The following is a 23,970-nucleotide window of genomic DNA, read 5'->3' on the forward strand; positions in this document are numbered from 1 at the left end:
TTGTCAGTTCAAGTTCGATTTCAATTCACTCTACAAGACACTCGCGCGGGATCCGAGACCACCAGGATGGATTCGATTGAGATTTTCCCCCAAAACCAGCCAAATGCACCTAAAAAGAAGAAAGAAAGAGGACATGTGAAAAAAAGACGACTAAAGCTATCGCGGACAAACAAAACAACTGATCGATTTTCCGTATCTGTGGCCCTCCTCCTACGTCAAAACGTTAGGACCAGAGCTCCAGGGGTTGGTCGAGACCTCGGCTCTCAAGCTATTACGAGTTTGACCCAGAGGATGTAATAGCTATTGTCCCTGCTAGGAATGCAGACTCGGAGAACGGGAACACCCAACTGGGGGGGAGGATGACATGAAAATGCTGACATGCTCACAAGGTCGCTTGTCCACGCGCGACGCACGCGGAGCGCGGAAGCTCATCTCCGCATGGACGAAACGAGATGCCCTGACTCGGAAAACATGACACGGAGAAATAATCCCTTGGGGCGGTGATCAATCCCCGACCCCGACTAAATCAGATCTCTTCCGAACGAATTCCGAGAAGAGGAACGTACGTCTATACCTAGGTACCTACTTGCCTACCTACCCACTTCGTCGACTTAGTGGACTAATTACTGTAGGTACTGACTGGCTAGCTTGGCGGAGCGTTGATGCATCGCACACACCGGTAAGTTGAGGCCGAGACTCGATTCCAGCGGGGCAGGAATGTCGACATTATCATTGATGAATCCAGCAAGGCACAAATATCCAGGTGCTCGACAGGTACAAGAACCCAGACTGACGCCAGTTTGCTCTTCTTGGTGCCGAGTGGCCCGACCAGCTATGGTACTCTCTATGCGAGGACTGGGAGGGTGTTGCAACACGTACAATTTGACGAAGCATTCTCAATCCTATATTATAGATCTCAGAGCCACGTATGGACCAAGAACCTGTCCACCTGGATGCCTCACAAATATGCTGTGATTGATGCTATCATCAGGGGCTAGACTGCCATGTTATGAGCTTGAACCTCCCCAAACATCAAGGCGACGAGTACTGATAGTGATACTGCGCCTGAGCCTCCTGGACCAGCTTCCCCGTCGCGGCTTGCTTGGCCTTGAACTCTTCATCCTCGAGCAACCTCTTCTTCAGCGTCTGATTTCCAACAAGAGGACTGGTGCCGCTCGGCACGGCGAGACCCTGCTGCAGTGCGGGTCGCGCGTACAGGCGCTCAAGCCAGGCTTCGACATTCGGGAACCTGCTCAGATCGATGTGCGTGTACAGGATCAGGTTGGCCCATCCGGCCAGGGAGATGTCTGCGATCGAGTACTTGCCACGGCCGGGGCCGGCAACCCAGTCGCGATCCCGGAGACGAGCGTCCAAGATGCCGTAGAGACGCTCGGACTCGCCAACATAGCGCTGGATGGCGAAGGGATCATTTTCTTTGGCGATGTGGACAAAGTAGACGGCCTGGCCCTGCCTGGGGAGACGTGCGTGTCAGTGTTTGTCTCTACGCAGACAATTCCTTTGAAACGGTGTAGGGGCTGAATACATGGGCCCGATCCCCCCGTGCTGCCACGCCACCCACTGCTCACAGATCGAATAGTCGTCCGAGTCGAGGGGGAAGCTGAACTTGTGTTCCGGGTCGTAATGGCGCGTCAAGTACGACAGGATCGCCAGTCCTTCAAAGACCACCAAGCCGCCGCGGTCGTGGTCGACAATGGTCGGGATGCGGCCGTTGGGGTTCAGCGACGTGTACCACGGCTGTTTTTGCGTGTCCTTGAGGATGTTGATGGCTTGGTAGGTGTAGTCTTTGCCGTAGGCCGCTTTGAGCTCTTCCAGGAGGATCGAGATCTTGACGCCGTTGGGCGTTCCTGGTGTAGTGAGTGTGGTCAGCCTTACTGTTTCTTTTCGGAAGAGGAGGTGGCACTTGGACTGACCGAATGTTAGGAGCTCGATGCCCGACTGTGCAGTCAACCCTGTCGGTTCCGCCATGGTAGCGAGGTTTGTCCCAGAAGTAATGTCCGCACACAGAACAGATCGAGAGAGGTGTCTACGACCAAGTCGGATCGAATTTGCACAGAAGATGGTATGTAGTCCAAGGACAGAGACAGACCGCAGGGGAAGAACAGGTCGGAAGAATCGCGAACAAACTCCCATTGCTGCCCTTGATCTGGCTGACTCCTGCTATAAGAATAAATGAGTAGCCATGTTTCCATTCCCTGGTAGACCGGGCGTCGCTGCTGCATGGCTCGTCATGAAAGTGCAGCCGCAGTTTCCGAACGACCAATTCGAGGATCTGCAATAATTCTTGTATCGATCCATTCAGCCTGGTACGAACACAAACCATTTAAATGTCCGTTTCGAGAAGGTTGGGCCTACTACTTCGAGGCAGGAGTCACGAAGTGAAGGTCTTTCTCAAGCCACCACAATCACCATTCGCTCCAAGTACTTGGTACATAACTTGTCCATGCACCTTGTTGGCGGTTGTGGTTCAACACGTCTCTCTCCCTCTCCAATGATAAGATGTGCCTGACCAGAGTGACTGGCCTGCACTTTTCCATTCACGGGAGATGGCGTGACCAGAAGACCCGGATTAGGCTCATGCACGTCCTGTTGGAGAAGTGCAGACATTCCCGAATCCGTTTCGCCTGGGCGCTAACAAAATTCAATGCTCGGTCCTAGTACATAATCTGGATCGGACTTTGTCCAACGAGGTGGCGGAACCCACCACCTCGATGCGTCGCAGCATGGTAATTGTCGTCATCAGAGCGCGCATAGCTAGAGTGATGTATGTGTGATTGCCGCGGTCGGCATTTCTCGAGATGTGATTCTGGACTTGTATTTTTCCGTCGATGCCGGATCTCACAATAAGACAGAAATGGCTCGAGGCAAGATTCGTGGACGGGGGCGCTTTGAGATTCGTGGCTCAACAGAGGCTTCAGCGATGTCGATGCTCGGCGATTACCTCATGTACCGTGCAAGTGATCCTTATTGGTCGCCGACAGGGCATTGTCATGAAGCTTGAGGGTAGTTCATGACTTATCTTGCTAGAGGCTGATGGTGACAGAGCTCGGGATAAATACTTGGTACATGTAGTTGTAGTCACTCAACACACGCTGGATAGATCCCAAGTGTACCTCGTACGTGGTCTTATTTGATGGAATAATGTTATTCCGCAATGCTCCTCTTTCTCATGTCGCGGGGCTGTAAACAGTTAGTTCACTGTGGCTGTTGCCAGAAGTAGCTTAGGATCGACTCCACTCGCAGGAACCAGTTGCTGGGAAGTATGAGACAATATCTTGCGGAATCCACATGAGGACCTGGGTGAACAGTCGCCAGGTATGGTAGAGCTTCTGCCTTTCTTTTCTGTCCTCTGAAGATTGTAATGATGTATGTATCTGTGACTAAACCTCTACGAAACTCCATCGAGCACGATCAAAGACACACCCTGCCGAGGAAGAGAAAACGACAAGGTTGTGGTGGAATCTCTCGTACCAATCTCCGTCTCGCGGTCCTCCAGCGTGGTCAGTTGAGCCGCTTCAGACAGCTGCGTATATTCCTCGCTCGACGGCGCTTGTGGAGAACCCATTGCTTTCCACTTTGTATATGCGTTACTGTGATGCTCGTCAATGCGGTAGTGCTTCAGTCGACTACTCCTCGGCGAGTTCCATTTGAGTCCTTGCAGAGAGATGTCCACGTTGGCCACCTCCCCTGGTTGATCGTCATCATGGTAATGCCACACGAAGATGCTCAGTCTGTCCCCATCCAAGGTGGCAGCAGCACCGACATCCGGTCCGTTTCGCACGCTGTTCTGAAGAATGCTTTCCAGCTGGACCTGTCCTTCACTCTCGGTCTCGAGTCGCGATCCTCCCATCTTCGCAAACATTCTGAACACATTGAGAACGGGCAGGTCAATGTCGTTGGTCGCAAGGACCCGAAATCCCGCAAAGTATGGTTGATCCTCGAACTCGAATGCCCAGGTCAGAGCTCCTTCAAGATTGACCCCGTGTCGAGCGGCAAGGTCTTGCTTGCGGATAAAGCTGGCGGCCGTGTAGGACGAATACATGGTCCCATTGCGATATCCCAGCTGCGGACCCTGAGCCGCTGCGGCGCCCTCTGGGTCTGACTCCCCAATGACGATGGGCTTGTCCTTGAGTTCGGGGAACGAGGCAATGATCCCGAAAGACTCGTCGATGATGTGGAGCTGTCGACCGACATTCATGCGAACGTGCTGCGACGCCTCGATAAACTCGGGTTTTCCCTTGGCGTGGAACGAGGTAAAGTCGAGAGGAGAGCCTGTCTTTCCCGTCACATAGTTCTTGCCTCGTAGGCAGTGCTCGAAGAACCTCCGGAGGTACTCTGGTCCACCGTCGGCCGTTTCAGGACCACCAACCAAGGCAGTGGGTAGAGCCCTCCGCACGTTCTCGACGGTGTAGTCGTAGAGCTTACAGTATTCCTCGTGGGTTCCTTGCCAGTAACCGATGTTGGGTTCGTTCCAGGTCTCCCAGTACCAGGTCTCGGCTTCCGCCTTGCCGTATTTATCGACCACATGCTTGGTCCACTGGTAGACGAGCTCCCCCCACTTCTCGTAGTCCTTGGGGGGATACGTCCAGCCCGTGAAGACTTCTTTGTAAGAAGCCGTCGGCGTCCACGAGTGTTGGTACGGCTGGGGATTGGTCGACATGGCCTCGGGCATGAATCCGAACTGGACGTAGGGCTTGACGTTGCGCGACAGCCACGTGTCGTAGATCTGGTCGATGATGGTCCAGTCGTAGATGGGGTTTCCCGCCGCGTCCTCGGTGTAGACGTTCGTGCTCCCCCATTTCAGGGCATGGACCCCCTTGCCCGTGGTGAATTGATTGTGGACGCGGAAAAAGACCTGGTCACTTCCCAGTTGGCCCAGTTTCTTGATCAACTTCTCGCCGTCTTTCATGTAGACGTAGTTGGGTTCGTCGCATCCAAAGAATCTGTAGATGGGCTTAAATGGCCCTTGTCTCTTGTCTCCATGGACGGTTATTGGTACGTGGAGTGGCATCTTGCTTCCTTATTGACAGTGGATAGTGGTAGTCCGATACTGAGATGCTTTCTTTTGGTGCAAAGGTGCCATTACATACTTGTATGTATTAGACGCAGGTCGTCTGATTGCCCACCACCGGAGAATTGCCTCGAGTGGGGAAGCCCGGGTCTTCTTGAAGCCTCTACCAGCAGAAACCATGGAGTGATATCCTGTGGTGGCCATGATGCCTCTCCTATGCCCATCAACGACGGCCATCCCCGAGTGGTATGTAATGTAGTTCGCACTTTCTCCGATGCTGCATTCTCCAACCGACCTCGGCACGCATTAAGCAGATCATGCGGAGTGGCCAATAGGCAGAGTAGATGCATGTTCTAGTTGGTGTCTAACTCGAAATAGCCTGTGATTGACGTTCATAGCCTAAAATCCTTGCTCTCATCCTGGTTTGACGGGGGTTCCACGACGATACTTTCACACTTTCCTCATACCACGGGTGGAGGCCGACATGTTGGACCACATAGACTCAGAGGGGAGCCGATATCCGTTGTGCCGTTCTCGCCTGAATGTGAGACTACCCCAAGAAATGGAATGCTCTGGGTAGGGACTCACATGGCTTTACCTCGCCGATCACGGCGACCTTCCGGACTCACATGGCTTTCAGATGGCCTTCCTCCAGCATATCTCGCTGGCACTCCGAACTTCACGAATTCAGGAGTAAGGATCCCGCCCCCCACAGAAACCAGTCCTTTGGGTCTCAGTCACCAGGTAAAACATTCCATGTGATACGCGAGGGATGCTGCCTTACAAGAGCCGTGCCTGTGAGTCTTCTTCAGCCACTCCAGAAGCTAAAGCATGGGCAACGATGCTCATCGTCGTCAAGGTACAGAATGTAAAAAGCACAAGGTGCGCTGCGATCAGTCTCCCGGACAGCCAAGCTGCGCACGATGCCGAAAGTATGGCTATCGTTGCGTCAGCAGCAACAAGCTGGAGAGGATCTTTGAGGATGACCAAGAGTATGTGCTCTGTCCACTGTGCGAGGATTGAATGAAACCTGACACGACAAATCTTGAAGCTGGAAGAAAGAGGCCGAGACCAACATCGTCCAGCTCCAGGCTGCGGTGACTGAGATACTCCAGAGAAACTGTATGCCGCCTCTATCCTCATTCCCTACAAGCCTTACAGAGCCAGTCAACTCCGACCGTCTCAAGTTGGGGGGCTTTGTTGCTGCAGCGACCAAGGATAGTCGCGAAGTCAGAACTCGGGAGACGTCTCAGGAACCAACAGCAGAACAGGAACTTGTCTCTGCACCCATGCGCAGTCTATTCGAAGTCACAAAGCTGAGGAATATCCGCAGTGATGTGTCCCAGCACAGGATTGCAAAGACGCCCGAGGACGATTTGATCTCTCGCGGAGCCCTGCCTCACCATGTCGCCAGGGAACTGTTTTCCTTCTTTGACACGACCATGAACCATATCCTCTGGGGAGGAATTGCCCTTGTCCACCGCGACCTCGAGTCTGCTCGGAGATCTTCTTCTCTGCTCTGTGCCGCCATCCTTGCTGTGGCCGCATTGCACATCCCGCAGGGGGAAGAGATGTTTGAATTCTGCTATTCAGAATTTGTCTCCCTGATCTCCGGGTCCCTCATCTACCGCGACCACAACCTGGACGACATTCGAGCTCTCTGCATTGGTGCCTTTTGGCTCTCAGATCTCAGCTGGAAACTCTCTGGAGTCGCCGTTCGGATTGCGACCGAGCTGAACCTCCATCAAGCCTTCCACAAGATGCAACGAGGCGAGCCCGATCAACACGAGCGAGCGCAGCTGTGGTATCTCCTCTACGTGTGTGACCATCACTACAGCATTGCATATGGTCGTCCTCCCGTCATCCACGACAATGCTGCAATCAAAGGCTACGAGTCTTTCTTGAGCTCACCCATGGCCGGGCCAGCAGACATGAGACTGATGGCTCAGGTGGCCCTGTTCATTGTGCTGACCAATGCGTATCACACCTTTGGGTCGGACAGCCAGCAACCGCTGAATGAGGAGGACTTTAACACTTTGAGAGCCTTCTGCTTGGAGGTAGAAGGGTGGCGGATGAAATGGCAACCCAGAATCGGTGAGATACCCTGCTCAATACCGGCCTGAATAGAGAGGGATGATACTAATAGCTCAGCTCCCAATCCGTACGTCGGCACGTACCCATCCAAGGGCGTTGTACTGCACTACCATTTCGCCAAACTACAGCTCAACTCTCTCGCTCTGCGGGCAATATCGCCCAACCATCAGTTCTCCCTAGATCGTAGAGAAGCGGCCAACTCGGCCATTGCCTCTGCCATGTCCACCATGAACTTGGTCCTGCACGAGCCAGACATCCGCAATGCCGTCGCGCGCGTGACCCTGTTCAAGCATACCATGATCGCGTTCGCCGCCGTGTTTCTGCTCAAGGTCGTGTGGAGCTGGAACTCGGCGTCGCTGAACATTGAGAGGCGACAGGTTCTGGATCTTGTGCAGGCCGTGGTGGACTTGATGTCGAACGCCCAAGCCAGCCGGAGACACTTGTGTCGCCATATAGCGACGGGCTTGAGCAAGATGATCTCCAGACTGAAGGCGAAACCCCTCTACCAGGCACGACGCGACGGGGACCACCATCCTCTCAACATTCCAGCCGACATGGAGGACGATTCCTACGGGCCGATGAGTGAGAATGTCTCCTCGGACGCTTTTGGGTTCGATGAGGATTGGATGCTCACATCGTCCATTGACCCGTTTTGCTTTTCCATTACATAGGCTTCCATACCAGGGCATTGGGCGAGAGAAGACCATTAGATATCCAACCAACCATACCGTACTCCTTCCTTGCCACATAAATAAAGCGGGCCCTCTAACGTCTACCGTGTACCGTCCCTTTTCCTTTTCATCACATTCAAAGGGAAAATTGCCGATTTGCCGCCAGGGCCTCGCACTTCCTCCGAACTTGCACATCAGGTGGCCCGGAGGTTCTGCGAGACCCACGCCACTTTCACCGACAGGCTCGACGGCTCAAACTACTTGTGACCTGACTTTTCCCCGGACAAATTCCCCCAAAGTCCCCGCAGAATGCAGCCTCGCCGAAAGGGGTAAGAGAAGTGCCCTTCGACCCACCCGACCTTCCCCCAAGGTCGGGCCTATATATCTATCGAGAGAGAGACGCTCTTCAACTTCCTCTGTTTTGTGTGCTCAACGCTTGTTTATCATTCTGGTCGAACGAAGCCATGGATTCAAAGCCGATCCAGCATGTCGAAGAGCTCGAGAGCTCCCCCTCCCATGACGCTCAAGCACGGGCAGAAGACCTCGTCCCGGAGACGCCCACGGCGAAGAAGAACTGGAGGAGCTACATCTGGGACTCGTTGGACAAGTCTCCCGAAGAACGCAAGTTTGTCTTCAAACTCGACTGCGCGCTGTTGACGTTTGGGTGTCTGGGTAAGGGACGTTTCGAGACAGGAAAAAGCAAACTGTTTTGCTAATGTCGACACGAAGGTTACTTTATCAAGTACCTCGACCAGGCCAACTTGAACAATGCCTTTGTCTCGGGAATGTAAGAGCGAGGAGAAGAAGAAAGAAGACGCTTCGGCAAAGTTCAAAGCTGACAGCAACGACAGGAAGGAGGATCTCAACCTCTACGGCAACCAGCTGAACTATATGCAGACGTGCTATTCGGCTGGATATGTCATTGGCGGCTTGCCGACCAATATGATCCTCACGCGTGTGAGACCGTCTATCTTTATCCCGTGCATGGAGGTTCGTCAATACTCACCACTCTCACCTTCTTGTCGAGTTGGTGGTTGTCTGACAACAGCGTGTGTAGCTTCTATGGACCATCTGCACCATGGCGTCTTCACGAGCATCGTCTGCTCATCAATTCTACGCAATCCGCTTCTTTGTCGGCAAGTCTCCCTCGTCGACGTGTCGTATACCCAAAAGTCGAGAACATATTCCTTTCTAGGTAACTAGCTGACCAACCCCCCCTTTTCTCAGGACTTTTCGAAAGCGCTCTCTATCCCGGCATGATATACATTATTGGATCCTGGTATCGATCAGACGAGCTGGCCAAGAGATCCTGCATCTTCCAGGCCGCGTATCCCATCGGCACCATGTTCTCTGGATATCTGATGGCGGCGGTCTACCACTTGGAAGGCGTTGGAGGTCTTCGGGGGTGGCAGTGGTATGTCCACCGACATCATCGCCACAACTTACAGAGCTCTGACTGATATCGACGTGCAGGCTGTATATCATGGACGGCGTCATTTCACTCCCCATCGCCCTCGCAGGCTTCTTCATGCTCCCAGACTTTCCTGATATCACTCGTGCGTGGTACTTTACGCCGCAGGTCAGTTGGAACTCCACACAGCCAGGCCCAATACCATGGAAATATGTCGGATCTAACATTCTGTTTCATTGTCTGGCGCTATAGGACATCGCCCTCGCTCGAAAGCGCATCCAGCTCGAAGGTCGCGCGACCCGTCAGCCGTACACGCGCGCCAAGTTCTGGAAGATTTTGACCTCGTGGCACATTTGGTGTCTGATTCCTCTCTACGTGTAAGTCAAGTCGAGAGTCTTTTTGCTGGTGGTGGTGGTGGTGGTGGTGGTGGTGGTGGTCTTCGTGTCACTCGTGTAGAGGCTGATGCCCCGGCCAGGTGCTGGAACAACGGCGGCGCCTCTGGACAGCCCGTCTTTGCCCAGTTTCTCAAGGACTCGACAAGCCCAAAATACACGGTGCCGCAGATCAACAACTACCCCACGTCGACGTACGGGGTGCAGATCTTTTGCACCCTCGTCTTTGCGTGGACGTCGGACTCGGTCCTGAAGGGTCGGAGGTGGCCCTCGATCATTATCGGCGGGGTGAGTTCTTCCCGGACAGAAAAGAGAGAGAGAGAGAGAGAGAGGGAGGGAAAAGACGCTCTCTTCCCTCCTTGACTGTTTACGCGGCTGCTGCTGACTGTGCTTGTGTGTTGGAAGATATTCAATATCGTCTGCTACACGTCCCTCTGGATCTGGAATATCCCCAATGGCTGGCGCTGGGCGTGCTACATCCTGATGGGCGTCGGGGCGGCACTGGCGGGAATCATCATGAGGTATGCCCCCTACCCGCTACCCACTACCCACTATCCAAGGAATCCCACCTTCCTCCTCCACGTCGCTGTTCTTCTGACTCTGTACGTGTATAGCTGGGCCCACGAAATCTGCTCGGCCGACAACGAAGAGCGCGCCATGGTCACGGGCGGCATGAACCAGATGGCCTATGTCATCCAGATCTGGCTGCCCCTGATCGTGTGGCAGCAGGTCGACGCGCCGCGCTACGCCGCCGGGTTCGCCACCGTGCTGTTCATCGGCGGGCCGGGAATGGTCGGGTTGGCCCTGTTGACGCTGTGGTTCCACACGAGGGAGAAGAAGAGGTGAGTAAATCGACCCAGTCAGAGGGCACAGAAAAAGACAGACAGGCAGAGTAATTCGTCTGCTTTGCGCGCCATCTATGCCCCCTTTCTTTTTGCTTCTGAATGGGCGACAGCGATGAGACTGACCGGTGACAAATGTGTGCTGTTGGCGTGTTGACCAGACTGGCTGCCGAACGAGAATTAATACATCCGCAAGCGTCCTTGGCTGGGAAAGAGGCCGTCGTCTGACTCCTCGACATCACTTCGACATCTTCAGGGGGGGTATCATGGCCAGTCTACAGTCAAGGCTATATCCCTTCTGACTGAGTGCAACAGGTTTGTTAGTCTGGCATTGACATGACATGAGATGAGATGACATGATATGATATGCTTTATGAGTAGGGGGTTGGTGGAGGGATTGCATGCGTGTGTGCGGGTGGACAAAGCAAAGAAAAGCAAAGGATGGAACGAGACATGATCCATGATACATGATATCATATAGTTATGCTTTGAAAAGGATAATAACAGATCCGGCTTTTGATTGTGCACCCTTCACTCCCGAGTCGAAAATATTACCTCTTCGCCTGGTTCTGTTGCTAAGAATCCTCTTTCGTTCTTGCTAGTTTTATTTCTGCGTAACGCTGTCCACAGCCGCGGGCATTGAGATAAAAGACACGTGAAACCATCACCCCAACATGGTCGTCGAAGTCGGCGTCTCGAACAAAAACCCATCGAGGTCCAACAACTCTGGGAAAAACAGCGCCTCGGCCTGCGTGGTCAGGTTTGCGTACGCGTGGGCCGAGTCGAACGTCAAGGCGGCGCCCATTTTCCAGCGGTGCGAGGCGGTCTTGTCGCGGCGGGCGATGAACTCGGCCCGGTTCTCGGGCGAGGTCAGCGTCTGGAGGAAGCGGGCGAGGTCGGGCCCCGTGCGCGACTGCAGGGCCTGCTGGGCGCGGGCGATGTGGTCGTCGAGGAGGGCGTCGCTGAGGACGCCGTACGGGCTGAGCTTGATGTGGTACAGCAGCAGGGCGGCGAAGCAGACGGAGCGGTGCGTGTAAAAGGGCACGAGGCCCAGGTTCTTCTCGCACGCCACCTGGATCAGGCGGATGGCGTCGTGGCGCGCGCGCTGCACGATCGAAAACGTCTCGGCAGAGATGGGCACGTCGTTGTGCAGCGCGAACGACCACAGTTGCAGCGTCGAGCTGAGGAAGAAGATCTCCTCGATCTCGCTCGGCGAAGGGAACCGCGTGCGCCGCAGTTCGTCGAACTGTTGCGCGAAGATGGTGATCAGGCTGATCCGTGGGATCGGGTCAGCGAGGCCGGAGACGTTCACAGCCCGCGCACCGATCGCGTGCGCCGATTCCACGGTCAGGTGGGAGATGGCGCAGAGGTGGGACAGCTGCGGCGACACCAGAGGGTCGTCGAGGGACGACAGGAGCGCGTAGTCGGCGAAGATGGTGGCGGGAACTCCCAGTCGGCTGGCGAGGATCTGGTTGACCACGAAGCACGCGATCCACGTTGTGGTCCGCACGCCGTGGTCGTCGTTGTTCACGGTGTCAGACTTTGCGCAGCCGGGATATGTCACCGCCGGTCGAGGCAAGCCAATCTGCAACGCCAGTTGACATGCTAGTGCGCCGTACATGAACGACGGGTCAAATCGCTGCGATTTGAAAGGAAAGGGCCACATCGCCAGGATCAACAGGGCCTGGACCACCTCCACGGAGCCGGTGCTGGGATCCAACACGCTGCCGACGTGACTGCGGACAATCTCTGCAAGTTGGGGTCGTGCTTTGTCCGTGGATGCCACGGCGCAGACAACCCAGAAGAGGAGCGGACAGCGATCGTAGACGATCTGGACCGACCGGCACATCTCAAAGGGAAGATACGGGTGACATCTCGTGAAGTAGATGCGGAACAGCTCGTTGGCCTGTGTGACCGTGAGCTGGACGTGGCTGCTGCCTTTATAGTACAGATTTGGAACCGGTATTGGGGGAGGAGGAGATTCTGTTGCTGGTGGCGGTGGTGGTTGCTGGACTGCGGTCGGTATAGACTCGACAACAATAGCTGATGAGGAAGAAGAAGTATTTTCCACCCCCCACGACGAAACGTTTGTTTCCAACGACGTCGTAGGACTCTCGCCGACGGGGACCTGTGCTTGTCCTTGTCCTTGCCCTTGTGCCCGTTCTCGTTCTCCAACAGTCAACACCGACGTCAAGGCCCTCAGCCGAGTCACCTCATCCTGCAAATCCGCCAACATGCGCCTCTTGGGCGTCCGGCGAAAGTTGGGCCCAAAGACGCACTTGGCATTGACGCTGCGGCAGCGCGTACAGCCCTCAGGCCCGGCGACGTCGGCATCGCAGCCCACCTTCCACTGACGGCAGCGGGTGCAGGCTTTGGCTTTCATTGTTGGGGCATATGCAGGGATGCCGAGGGGAGGGAAGGGGGATTCCGATTCAAGCAGAGTGAAATCGCAATGCTTTGGCGATGTTGGTCATGCATGTCGAGGTCTTATATCCCCCATGATTCTCTGCTGGACGGCCAACCCCGCTCTATTCTCTGAGATGGCCAATTGCCGCCCGGGAGTTGGGGTGAGCATTGCGAAAGTCGCAATGGTGGAATGGGGAGCCCTAATGGGGAGCCCACAAAAGACACGGCATTGACTGCCACTTTGGGAAATGCCCCCCCAGATTTGCAAACATTGCGATATGCGGAGGTGAGGGAGATCTACCACAAACTACGGAGATATCTTCGAGGCATTTGATACTCCCTCCCGTCGGCTGTGTCTGCCAACGTAGGAACGTACGGGCAAATCATTCCTCGGACAATCTTTTGCACGATATGAGTTTGGAACGGCCTCTCTAACATTGAGAGTTCAACTTGTGGGGATGCTGACTCATATGGGATCTTCTTGCCACATAGTCTTGGAATACTCTTCATAGAGTGCCATGGGTTGTCAAGCTATATGGTCTGTACAGATCTTACTATCTCTACCACTCCAAACATCGTGTACGTAGCGTATTATTACGCAAATAACTTGGATTTGTGTCGTCGTCAGAAGACTTAAAGACTTAAAGGCTTGAATGAATATGGTGGATCTTAAGGTTGGGCAAATACATCGATTGAATTAAGATATTCTCTCAAGCTCATCACTATCATCATCGCTATCAAGCCCCCTTGGTCCCCTTTCACCCGCCCAGTTAAGCCCTACTCTCTCCCCCAAGGCAGCGTCAAGAAGAGAAGAGGCGCATGCTGCTGCGACCCGTGCGTGTCCGTCTCCTCAAACCCGGCCGAGGCGCGGTACCGTGGAATGGTCGCCTTGAACGCCCTGGCTGGATCCCACCAGAGCGCGGCAACGACGTCGCTTTCGGGGATATTGTACAGCTTGGCCACCGCGGCGCCAGAGAGCACGTTCGCGTTCTTGACGCGCTGGTACACCTCTTCGTCACGGAACATGATGTCAAAGGTCACTTCGTAGGGGCCGGCAATCTTGCTCCGTACCACCGAGGCGATGTCGCCCAGGTAGCAGGTCCCCGTGGGAGGGGCGGGCTGGAGGTAGTATTTCCTCGGTTGGCCTGGGGCGCTGGGCCCGGAAGGCTTAATGAGGGAGATGGCGGCGTCGGCTTTGACGGGGAGTTTTTCACCTGAGGATCGGAGGGGTCAGTTGACTTCGCATGCATATAGACAGGCAAAAGGGGGGTAACATACGAGTATCGACAAACGTGTTGGATCCTTCAAACACATCCACACGGAAGGGAAACAGACCGACCGGATCCGCCTTGTGGATGAGATGGTACATGCAGAACTCCGGGATCGGGCCAATGGGCGTCTCGCACGGCGTGATGGGCCACGCAAAGTTCCCTGCCGTGGCGAGCTGTCCGGGATACGGCGCATGGGTCAAGCCCATCTTGGTCCTGTTGGCTACCTCGTTCGCCTGTTCCTGCGTGGGAGCCCGGCACTGGACGACCACGCACACCTCCTTGGGGAGACTCTTGTCCGGCTCGAGCGCGCCCATGACGCCGTTGATCCCGTACGTGATGATTTTGGTTTCGTACTCGTAACCGCCCGACATCCTGGCCCTGACCGTCTCCTTGACGGCCGGGATCCACGTGTCGAGCTGAGAAATCAGGATCGGGTCCCGGAACGCACCTACGAAACTGTTTTGATAGCCGTTGATCCGAGCCGCCTCGGTCTTGACCGTATACTCCCCGTCGGGCTGGGGGACGAATTTGGGCCCGCGCACCCTCACGGTACGCTCGTCGACTTGCTCGTACGTCATGTCCTTGGTGTGCAGCTCGCCGCCTGGCCCTTGGAGGATGTCTGGTCTGCTCTTCTCGTACAAGAGATGGGCAGCCACGGACAGGGGAGTGCATCGAGCCCCTGGCTGGAGCGGGATCAAGTCGAAGTTGTCACGGCGCACGATCGCGAGGGATTCTCTAGATTTGGGAATAGCACATTGTGCGCCGCATTCCATGATCTTGCCCATGGCATAGTTGATCCCTGTCGTTGGATGTTGGATCAGCTATCACTTTTTTATATGTGTGAAGAAGGATGAGATGGGCTTCACAAAGAAGTTTGTGGGACAGTGCCTGGCAAAAGGACAAGATGGGGACACTCACCTAGATCTTCAAATCCATGGTGGAGACAGAACGCCGCGTACGGGGCCGGATCATAAGAGCGGCCACCAATGATGATATCAAAGTCCGGGTTCCCGTTCATCGCCTTGACATAGGGCTCCAAGCCCATCTGCGCGACGATCCTCACCGCAGAGTCGATGTCTTCCTCCTTGAGCTGGGGCACAGCCTGGCCACACGGACTCATGAGATTGTCCTTGAACTTTTGGCGCACGGTCTCCTTGGGGATCTCGGCGTAGATGCTGATGACCTTCATCGGACGGTAGCCGTTCTCCTCGACGATCTCCTTGATGAGCCGAGCGCTCATGTCGACGAGCTCGTTCGAGCCAGAACCGCCGGCAGAGCCGATGAGGCAGCGGACGCCGTGGGTGTGGCACGCTTTGACCAGCTCGCCAAAGTCCCTCTTGTATCCTGCCGGGGAGGCTGCCGTCTTGCCGAGCGCGAGACGTCCAGGGCCACTGTCGGTCGAGCCGGCGTCGGCGATGATGGCGTCCACACCAGAGTCCACTACATCCCAGAAGACGCTCGAGTTCCACCCTTGGCCGAACTGGCCGACGGGGGTGAAGATGCGGAGCTCGTCCTTTGTTCTTCCTGGAGACATATTGACAGTAGATGATTCGATACTGATCTTGATGGTTCTTGGCTGACGGTGGTGTTTGTCTATGTACTCGACTTGACTTATTCCCCAAATAGTTTCCAATGGACTTGTGCTGCTCGACGTGAGTGACCAGCGAGCGCTCTTTATGTCTTAGTCTTGTCACTGTACATCCTTGCAAATCCCTCATCGGACCTCTCTTCGGGCCCGAACTGGTTGTGCGCCATCGCAAAGATCCCTCCACCACTCCTCATCGGGGAATATTCAAAGCGATCGTGGCAGCTCAATGAGCCACAGGGGAGAGGGAAGCGGTGGGCGAGGAGCTTTCGGGGTGTCTCATTTCGAATTCCGGAGAGACGCAAAGCAGTCAAGCGATGATTGTGGAGGAACAGAGGAACTAGTTGGCGGGGAAACCTGGGGATGATCATCGGATCATGTGTGGCGACACTGCGAAGTCGCAATGTTTCGGCATCAGAACCTGGCGTCAGCGTTAGTCGGAATGGAAAGATGGTCAAGTGAGAAACCACGCCACCAGACGCCAGAAATAGTGTGACGGCTGATCCATGACCCCAAATCGTCCTCTGGTTGCGAACTTGCGGGTGAATATCTTGCCGCAGGAGAATGCAACAGTCTGGTGTCTCAGCAGGGTAGGGAAGACTCGCAGCTTAACGCATATGACTTGAGGTCCACAGGCGAGAGGATATGGGCTAATTGCTCTGCTATGCTCGAGGGATTACATGTGAAGGAGGACGAAGAAGAAGAATTGGTTGATGATGGGGAAGGTGGACTGGGCATGATCCAGGCTATGCTTTAGGGTAAACATCATGACTGATATCCTCATTGCGATCCCTATACCGTAGATGACTATCACTATCACGTATACTGGTACGATTCACCTTTCCAAAGCAGGCGTTGCTCCTCGCGATACTCTCCCAGGACATCCGTCCCATCCAGCCTAGAGTCTACATCTCAGCGACCTCTTTAAGCTCCACAGAAGGCCCTTCTCCCGCCTTCTCCGTCTCTTTCTCGGCACCTCCTTCCGGCAGAATCTGGCCGTGCTTGTATCTGCGGAACTGACGGATAGGCACCCTCGCCCTGAACAGGTGGTCGATCTCTTCGAGCGAAAAGCCGCGGCACTCGGGCACGCAGAAGATGGCAAAGAGGAGCGTGACGAAGGCGATGGGCCCGAAGATGAAGCCGATCTTGGATCCGAGATCTGCGTACGGCGCATAGAGCAGGTACGGGATCGTAAAGGAAACGACGAACTGCGTGACGACGGTGAAGATGCTGGATACCGTGTATGTGATGTCTCGCATGCCTGTGTCCCGATGTGGGGTATTAGCCTTTTCGTTTCACAGAATGGACAGACTGAGATAGATGAATCGAGCAAACATACGTGAGGTGGGTATCTCAGACGAAAGAATGTGGTAGATGGGACCCCAGCCAAAGACGAAGCCCAGGTAGTAGACGGTAAACAGGGCTGTGAGTGCGACTTTGACATTTTTGCTGGGATCCGATATAGTCCCGAGTCCACCGATGGCGAGGAATGTAGTGGTCTGAATGATGGACCCGATAATCAACGGAGGTCTGCCCATATACCATTAGTCTGGGGAAATCTCTCTTGTAGAGTGAAACTTACTTGCGACCGATTCTATCAAAGAGATACATAGCAGCCAGGATGACCACAATCTGCAAGGACGTGTTGATGAGGAACATCTGGAAAGGATTCGGTCCATGAAGGTCGGTCAAGAAGATGGTGCCGTATTTGCTGAATAGTCCTTGTCCGCTGATTTGGATGCTGATGTTGGAGCCGATCACGATGAGGGATCGCTTGCAGTTGATCCCCTGCCACATCTCCTTGAATGTGCCTTTGTCGTTCGTGACGGCGACAATCATAGCCACCTGGTCACGGTATTCTTCCATAATCTCCTCTTCGGTGAATTTGCCCCGTCGATATAGCCGGAGAGACTCCAAGGCTTCCTCTGATCGTTCTCGGACAAGAAGCCAACGTGGGGACTGACAACAAGAAGTAAGCAAGAAGAGTGGATTAAGATTATAAAGTGACTCGAAGGACACACTTACCTCGCGCATGAACAGAGATCCGACAAAGACAACCACCGGAATAACGAAGAAAATGCCAAAGGGAATGCGGAATGCGGCTTCAGTGTCCAGCTTGCTTGTCCCATAGGTAATACATGCCATGATGAAAGCACCGACCTAGACGCAAGGTTAGCAATTCACTTCCACGCCTGTAGAAGGCACCTATACTTACCATTGTACCGAGCTGGAACGTGCCGATGATCATCCCTCGGATCTTTGGGGGAGCAATTTCTGCCTGGTATACCGGAACCGTGACAAGTTCCTGGCCAAGGTACACGTAATTGAAAATGCGACCGACGAGGACCTGTTCCTTCTTCTGTGCCGTGACGAGGAGCAGAGCAGACAACACTGCCCACACAGACATGACCCAGAACGAAGCCCTTCGTCCCCAACGTCGAGCAATCCAACCACCTGTAATGACGCCAAAGGCTTGACCGACGTAGGTAAGGCTGTTCAGGAGCGAGAGGAAGTACGGGTCCAACGCATATCGTTCAAGTTTAGCATTGTAGTGACCGAACTTCCTGTTAAATGTAGACATGGCTTGGGTGTTGGAGAAGGCGACGAGGTCCATTCCGAAATTGATTTGAGACAACATCATGACCGTGGAAGCAAACGCCAGTTTCCCATTGACATTCTCCGTGATCCTATTGTTGAAGGACACCATGATGTTTGTGGCCTGGCGCTGGACAGAGCCTGCGCTGCGAGATATTGAAGGATAGCGGCCCAAGTTCTGAAATGCGAAGTGTCTTGAGCTTAGGAGGTGGAAATCGAAGGCTTCCAGACCACAGGGAATTCGACCCTTCATATACAGGAGCCAACAAAGGGAGAAGGGTTCAAGGAGGCATCGTGAAAGCGTGAGATTCCCCACCACTTCAATTCTACCTCGTATACCCCGTGGGGTTTTGGCCAGAAGCTGACCCCGTAAGTGCCCATGGGCGAGATCTTTTGTCAGTAGCGCATCCGTTTGCCGCACTCTCATTGATCAATCATTCCGAAATCGCTAAGAAAAATGGATCCCAAAAAGCTCGGCCGAAGCAGAAGTGCGAACAGGCCATGGGCTTCTCTGAAAGCGGTGAATTTTCAGACCGATGGGATTGAGTAGTGGCGGATACAATTTTGGACAACAGGGTGAAAGATTTGACGATCAGATTCAAGGGGAAAGGTAGAAAGATGTTGCAAATGATTGCGTGAAGGTTTCGTCCCAAGAGGGAAAATACCGGAGGACAACGTCATTCAATCTTTGCTGGACGACTGACCTCCCGACTAAGCCTTTTCCTCACTTCAAATACCTCAGGGGGTGCTGGAATTGGCAAGTCTGTCTGTGCGTATGGGTGTCTTGCAGGTAATGCAAAGCCTTGCGAGGCTGAAAATAGACCTTCGCCAATATCTCGACAGTTGCAACCCTACTTCCACAAGACACACATTGGCCCTTCTGTTCGACCTCTCTTAAAATCCTCTCGCCCTTGTTGGCCTTCTACACTCACAAAGCTGACCTTGTCTGGGGTAGATTGGTATGGCTCAACTACCTTGACACTAATTCGACCTCTCACCTCGCCCAGCAAACCTGTTGTTGTGTCCCTTTCGAAAACGGTAATGTCCTGACTGAATTGGTGGGCAATGGCAACCCACTTGTTTTCCGCGTCGTTGGAGAGTGCAAACATTCGGGGGTGCTTACCCCGAGTCGATTGAGATTGAAGAAATGTCAGATGGCGGTCATCATGTGCAGGGTCGGCATCGACGGAGTAAACTGTCAGAATATCGTCGTCGACTCGTGTCAAGTTACGGTTCGACGCATAGACGAATCTCCCGTCACTGCTAACAGCAATCTCAGCCGCCAGGTCTTTGTGCTCGGCTGGTGTGGGAGCGAGGTCTTCTCCCATCGCCGAAAGGGTCTGCTTGAACTCGACTGTGAGACCTTCTGCCACTTCAGCGTTATATTCCAGAGAAAAGACACGAATCGAGTTGTCCTTCTCACTGATGAGGTACATGTATGCCTTGGAGGGACTGATGGGATTGAATGCCACATGCCGAGCCCCTGCTGGTGCTGGTATTGGGATGCTGTGAACCTTGTTGACTTGCTGGGGGCATTTAACAGAGTAGATGTCTAGACGATCCATTGTCCGGAGCGGAACAAACAGAAACTGGCCTGAAGGATCAAATGTTGCTTGATGCGGGTGTGCTTCCTTAGGCCCAGGATCCGACTGGTTGTAGTCAACCACGTTTGTGGTTGCGCCGATGGATCCATCTTCGAGTAATGGATAGATCGACAACGTCGACGCCGTGATGTTTGCCGCTGCCAGGATCTTTCCGTCGGGGCTCACCTCACAGTGGACACCTCCCTTTCCATGGCTGCTTGCGTGGTTGAGGAGCACAAGCCTGTTCCCAGTCTCAGTCGAATTCGCAGGGGAAGCTCTCTGAAATGCGAATACGCCACCCGAACCGACATCGCTGTCTGGGTAGTTTGTACGGCTGATGCTATAGACCTTGTCGCCGAATGAGGTGAGCCACCCCGGCATGAAACCAGCATTCGTGTTGATTCCTGCAACATACAGAGACTCATTTGCACTTTTGCTGGGATCGAAAGCAATCTCGATGATCCCAGTGCTTTGGAGAGCAACGTAAAACCCGAGCGAGGCATTAGCCATCTCAGCAGCTGTGCTTAACTAAGAGGCGATAACTGCGTTCATTCGTCTTGTACTTTGGCGTATTGAGGTCTTCAGTAGATGCAGGTGATCGGTTAAATAGTCGGCGCTTTCTTGCTCGCGCCTCAACTTTGCATGTCGGAGATCAAATGCTGAACCTGCCTGGAGAACTGCATGAGGACTCTTCCCGACAGAGACACAGACTTCAAATCGGCTTCAATAATAGCCTTCAATATATGTCCCGAATGAAGCTCAAGGGTAGACATTTTGCCACCACCGGAGTCGAGAAACGCGAGCGACCACCCTGAATGAAGTATTCCGAAAATCGCAATCAGCCGCACCCAATCCCTGTTACGGCAAAAAGACTGTCCATATTAGCGACATGGCACAGAAGTTACCTTTTCCCCCTTCATCTGCCAGGCCTGTTACCCCACATACCGTTGTTGATGCTCACATTCTTAGCTCGTCGAGATAGTACGGTGAGCACGTTAAGACAACCAAGTGACCCGGTGGGAGTCAGTGCCTGTCGTCGGCGAGAATCCAAAGCCTCAATAAGCACCGACCTTGGGCATTTACCGTCAATAGACTCAAAATCACGTACCCACATACCAAGCATGCCAAAGGCAAGTCGAGTCTTGCAAAGAGTCCAGCAATCAAAGGCGACTGGGTTTCCCAGCCTAACTTCCTCGTGTAATGTCGCGGGTGGCAAATGGCAAGTCAGAGTACATGTTTTGGTTAAGCGCACCTTGCGCCATCACATGCGATTGGTGGCGCAGGTACAGTAGCAAAGTACTAGGTACTCGGTACATAGTAGTTCTAAGGGACTGAGGAGATGAGGCTGCCATCTCCAGACTGCAGCGATGAAACTCGGCGCCAAGATTTTCCGCTCCGAGCTTCGACTCCACTAAACCAACTTAGAACTTCCAAAGTCCCTTCAAAGTCGCCTCACCAAAAGGTCGACAATCTACAAAATCCGATCTGCGCCTGTTCTTGCACCGTCGTCCAACGCTGCGACGGCTCACCCAACGGCAAGATGCCGGTCGTCAAAGGAGGTGTCTGGACAAACATTGAAGATGAAATCCTCAAAGCTTCCGTCTCCAAATATGGCCTGAACCAGTGGGCTCGAGTTTCGTCGTTGCTCGCACGAAAGACTCCGAAACAGTGCAAGGCGAGATGGACAGAATGGCTCGACCCGGGCATTCGCAAGATCGAGTGGTCCAAAGAGGAGGATGAGAAGTTGCTACACCTGGCAAAGTTGATGCCCACACAATGGCGGACGATTGCGCCCATCGTCGGAAGAACGGCCACGCAGTGCCTGGAGCGCTACCAGAAGCTCCTCGACGAAGCAGAAGCTCGCGAGAACGATGAATTAGGCCTCGGAGGACCAGAGGGCGGAGAAACTGCAGCGCCAACGGGTGACCAGGTTCGAAGACTGCGCCCTGGTGAACTTGACCCTGACCCGGAATCAAAACCTGCGCGCCCGGACACCATTGATCTGGACGAGGATGAGAAGGAAATGCTCAGCGAGGCCCGGGCACGTCTAGCGAACACACAAGGCAAGAAAGCCAAGCGCAAAGCACGCGAACGCCAACTAGAGGAGTCACGGAGGCTTGCTGTTCTGCAGAAGCGACGGGAGCTCAAAAATGCGGGCATCAATATCAAAATAACCACCCGCAAGAAAGGCCAGATGGACTACAATGCAGATATCCCATTCGAAAAGCAGGCTGCGCCTGGCTTTTACGACACGCAAGAGGAGATGGCTAAGAATGAGCGCGAGCGGGAACTGTTCGACCCCCGCAAGCAGCAACTGGCACGAAAGAGACAGGGAGATCCCGAAGATAACCTCGATCCCAAACGACAAAAACAAGACAAGGACAAATCAACATCCGCCACGGCTGCTGCCGCTGCAAGAGCAGGACAAATGCAACGACTACGAGAGGCCGAGCAACAAAGTAAGCGACGGGCCTTGAACCTGCCCGCCCCTCAGGTTAGTGAAAGCGAGCTGGAAGAGATCGTCAAGATGGGGATGGCAGGGGATAAGGCAGTGAAAGCAGCTGGGCAGGAGGACGGAGACGCACGCGGGCTTGTCTCCAACTATACGAATATGGTCGGGGCTACACCAATTCGAACTCCTCGAGCCCCCGCAGAAGAAGACCATATCGCAAATGAGATCAGAAATATCAGAGCACTCACAGAAACACAGTCATCTCTGTTGGGTGGAGAGAATACACCTCTGCATGAGGGTAGTAGCTCGACAGGCTTTGATGGAGTTGCGCCTCGAAGACAGCAGATGGTCACTCCCAATCCGATGGCGACACCCTTGCGCCAAGCTGAAGGTGCAGGACAGTTTCCTGGTGCCACTCCTCTGCGCACACCCCGCGACAATCTGACAATCAATGAAAGAGGCGAAAGACAGCTTGTTGCTCAAACGCCACGGGACATGCGGTTAGCTGAGAACGCCGCAAGACAGTCGCTTAGAGCGAAGCTCTCGTCCCTACCAAAACCCAAGGAGACAGAATGGGAACTGGAAGTATTGCCATCGGAACAAGAAGAGACTTCAGGCAGTGTCACTTTGGACAGAGAAGATCAAGATGAAATCGACAGGCGCGAGCGACAAGCCCGGGAAGCAGCAGCAGCAGCAGAGTTTAGACGACAAACTCAAGTCTACCAACGAGCTCTACCTCGACCGACCACCATCAACTACAACGCATTAGCCTCAGAAGCGACGTCCATAACTGATCCGATCCGAGCAATGATCGCACAAGAGGCGGCTCTTCTCATGGCAAATGACGCAAGCAAGTTCCCTCTTCCTGGCTCCAAGGTAATTGGCAAACCTCCCCAGTTGAGATCGCTGCCCGATGACCTGCTGGAGAAGGCTCGTCAGCAATTGAAGGCCACGTGCAACGAAACAGACCGTCAAGCCTACGTCGCCGCAGTAGAGGGCCTTGTCAGCTCGGAGAGAGAAAGAAACGCGTTACCGCTCAAGTTCACCGCGAACACAACCACAGAAGAGTATTTGGCTGCTTTCAAATCCGCACAACAGAATCTTCTCTCTGCCGCAGAAGCAGGCAATAAACTCGAGAAGAAGTTGTCGTTGCACCTGGGAGGGTATCAAGCACGGCAAAAGACCCTGAAGCAGAAGATTTCTACGGTCTATGAACAAATTGAGGAGCAGAGGGCACAGCTGGACGCATTCAGGACTTTGCAGATCGGGGAAGAAGGTGCTTTGGCACGGAGGTTGGAGAGGCTGAGGGATGAAGTAAACTTTGTGATGAGGAGGGAGAGAGAAGCACAAGAGGAGTATCGCGAGTTGAAGGAACGAAGTGCCGAGGTGAACGGCGTGAATGGCCATTCATGAAGGAGACATACAATCTCGTCAATATCGAGGATGAGGTTGAGATCGATGATGTGTGACTGGTGGGCAACCCATGGAGTTTTATGCTCAGCCCCGCGGCCTCTTTAGACTTGCTTCGATCCAGCTCCCAATACCAAACCCCTTTACACACCGTTCACCAAACCATTTCATCCTTTTTGTTTTTTGTAATTCCCTAACGATAAGTTACTGTACCGGATATTCGTGTGTT

General features: G+C 53.9%; 8 protein-coding genes across 8 annotated transcripts; 3 read left to right on the forward strand and 5 right to left on the reverse strand.

The window, feature by feature from the left end:
* Nucleotides 1–1,032: 1,032 nt before the first annotated feature.
* AYO21_03369 (hypothetical protein) lies at nucleotides 1,033–1,986 on the reverse strand (the record flags this gene model as incomplete). The annotated part of the gene is made up of 2 exons (XM_022653343.1): nucleotides 1,033–1,471; nucleotides 1,544–1,986. 2 exons carry the CDS (start codon nucleotides 1,984–1,986, stop codon nucleotides 1,033–1,035), a joined length of 882 nt encoding a protein of 293 aa, XP_022514445.1.
* A 1,420-nt stretch (nucleotides 1,987–3,406) lies between these two features.
* Nucleotides 3,407–5,029, reverse strand: AYO21_03370 (hypothetical protein; the record flags this gene model as incomplete). The annotated part of the gene is made up of 1 exon (XM_022653344.1): nucleotides 3,407–5,029. The coding sequence occupies one exon, from the start codon at nucleotides 5,027–5,029 to the stop codon at nucleotides 3,407–3,409; it is 1,623 nt and encodes a 540-aa protein (XP_022514446.1).
* Nucleotides 5,030–5,870: 841 nt separating this feature from the next.
* Nucleotides 5,871–7,794, forward strand: AYO21_03371 (hypothetical protein; the record flags this gene model as incomplete). Its single annotated transcript, XM_022653345.1, has 4 exons — nucleotides 5,871–5,897; nucleotides 5,963–6,021; nucleotides 6,081–7,123; nucleotides 7,181–7,794. The coding sequence occupies 4 exons, from the start codon at nucleotides 5,871–5,873 to the stop codon at nucleotides 7,792–7,794; spliced, it is 1,743 nt and encodes a 580-aa protein (XP_022514447.1).
* Nucleotides 7,795–8,258: 464 nt separating this feature from the next.
* Nucleotides 8,259–10,443, forward strand: AYO21_03372 (hypothetical protein; the record flags this gene model as incomplete). Its single annotated transcript, XM_022653346.1, has 10 exons — nucleotides 8,259–8,466; nucleotides 8,524–8,581; nucleotides 8,646–8,784; nucleotides 8,852–8,954; nucleotides 9,022–9,208; nucleotides 9,268–9,373; nucleotides 9,458–9,582; nucleotides 9,681–9,885; nucleotides 10,003–10,118; nucleotides 10,212–10,443. 10 exons carry the CDS (start codon nucleotides 8,259–8,261, stop codon nucleotides 10,441–10,443), a joined length of 1,479 nt encoding a protein of 492 aa, XP_022514448.1.
* A 660-nt stretch (nucleotides 10,444–11,103) lies between these two features.
* Nucleotides 11,104–12,822, reverse strand: AYO21_03373 (hypothetical protein; the record flags this gene model as incomplete). The annotated part of the gene is made up of 1 exon (XM_022653347.1): nucleotides 11,104–12,822. One exon carries the CDS (start codon nucleotides 12,820–12,822, stop codon nucleotides 11,104–11,106), a length of 1,719 nt encoding a protein of 572 aa, XP_022514449.1.
* Nucleotides 12,823–13,622: 800 nt separating this feature from the next.
* Nucleotides 13,623–15,650, reverse strand: AYO21_03374 (hypothetical protein; the record flags this gene model as incomplete). Its single annotated transcript, XM_022653348.1, has 3 exons — nucleotides 13,623–14,059; nucleotides 14,124–14,915; nucleotides 15,035–15,650. 3 exons carry the CDS (start codon nucleotides 15,648–15,650, stop codon nucleotides 13,623–13,625), a joined length of 1,845 nt encoding a protein of 614 aa, XP_022514450.1.
* Nucleotides 15,651–16,606: 956 nt separating this feature from the next.
* AYO21_03375 (hypothetical protein) lies at nucleotides 16,607–20,389 on the reverse strand (the record flags this gene model as incomplete). The annotated part of the gene is made up of 6 exons (XM_022653349.1): nucleotides 16,607–16,962; nucleotides 17,041–17,231; nucleotides 17,284–17,660; nucleotides 17,727–17,861; nucleotides 17,917–18,474; nucleotides 19,229–20,389. The coding sequence occupies 6 exons, from the start codon at nucleotides 20,387–20,389 to the stop codon at nucleotides 16,607–16,609; spliced, it is 2,778 nt and encodes a 925-aa protein (XP_022514451.1).
* Nucleotides 20,390–21,419: 1,030 nt separating this feature from the next.
* On the forward strand, nucleotides 21,420–23,744 carry AYO21_03376 (pre-mRNA-splicing factor cef1; the record flags this gene model as incomplete). Its single annotated transcript, XM_022653350.1, has 1 exon — nucleotides 21,420–23,744. The coding sequence occupies one exon, from the start codon at nucleotides 21,420–21,422 to the stop codon at nucleotides 23,742–23,744; it is 2,325 nt and encodes a 774-aa protein (XP_022514452.1).
* Nucleotides 23,745–23,970: the final 226 nt, after the last annotated feature.

The sequence above is a fragment of the Fonsecaea monophora genome, assembly GCF_001642475.1.
Source record: "Fonsecaea monophora strain CBS 269.37 chromosome Unknown Scaff16, whole genome shotgun sequence".
NCBI lineage: Eukaryota > Fungi > Ascomycota > Eurotiomycetes > Chaetothyriales > Herpotrichiellaceae > Fonsecaea > Fonsecaea monophora.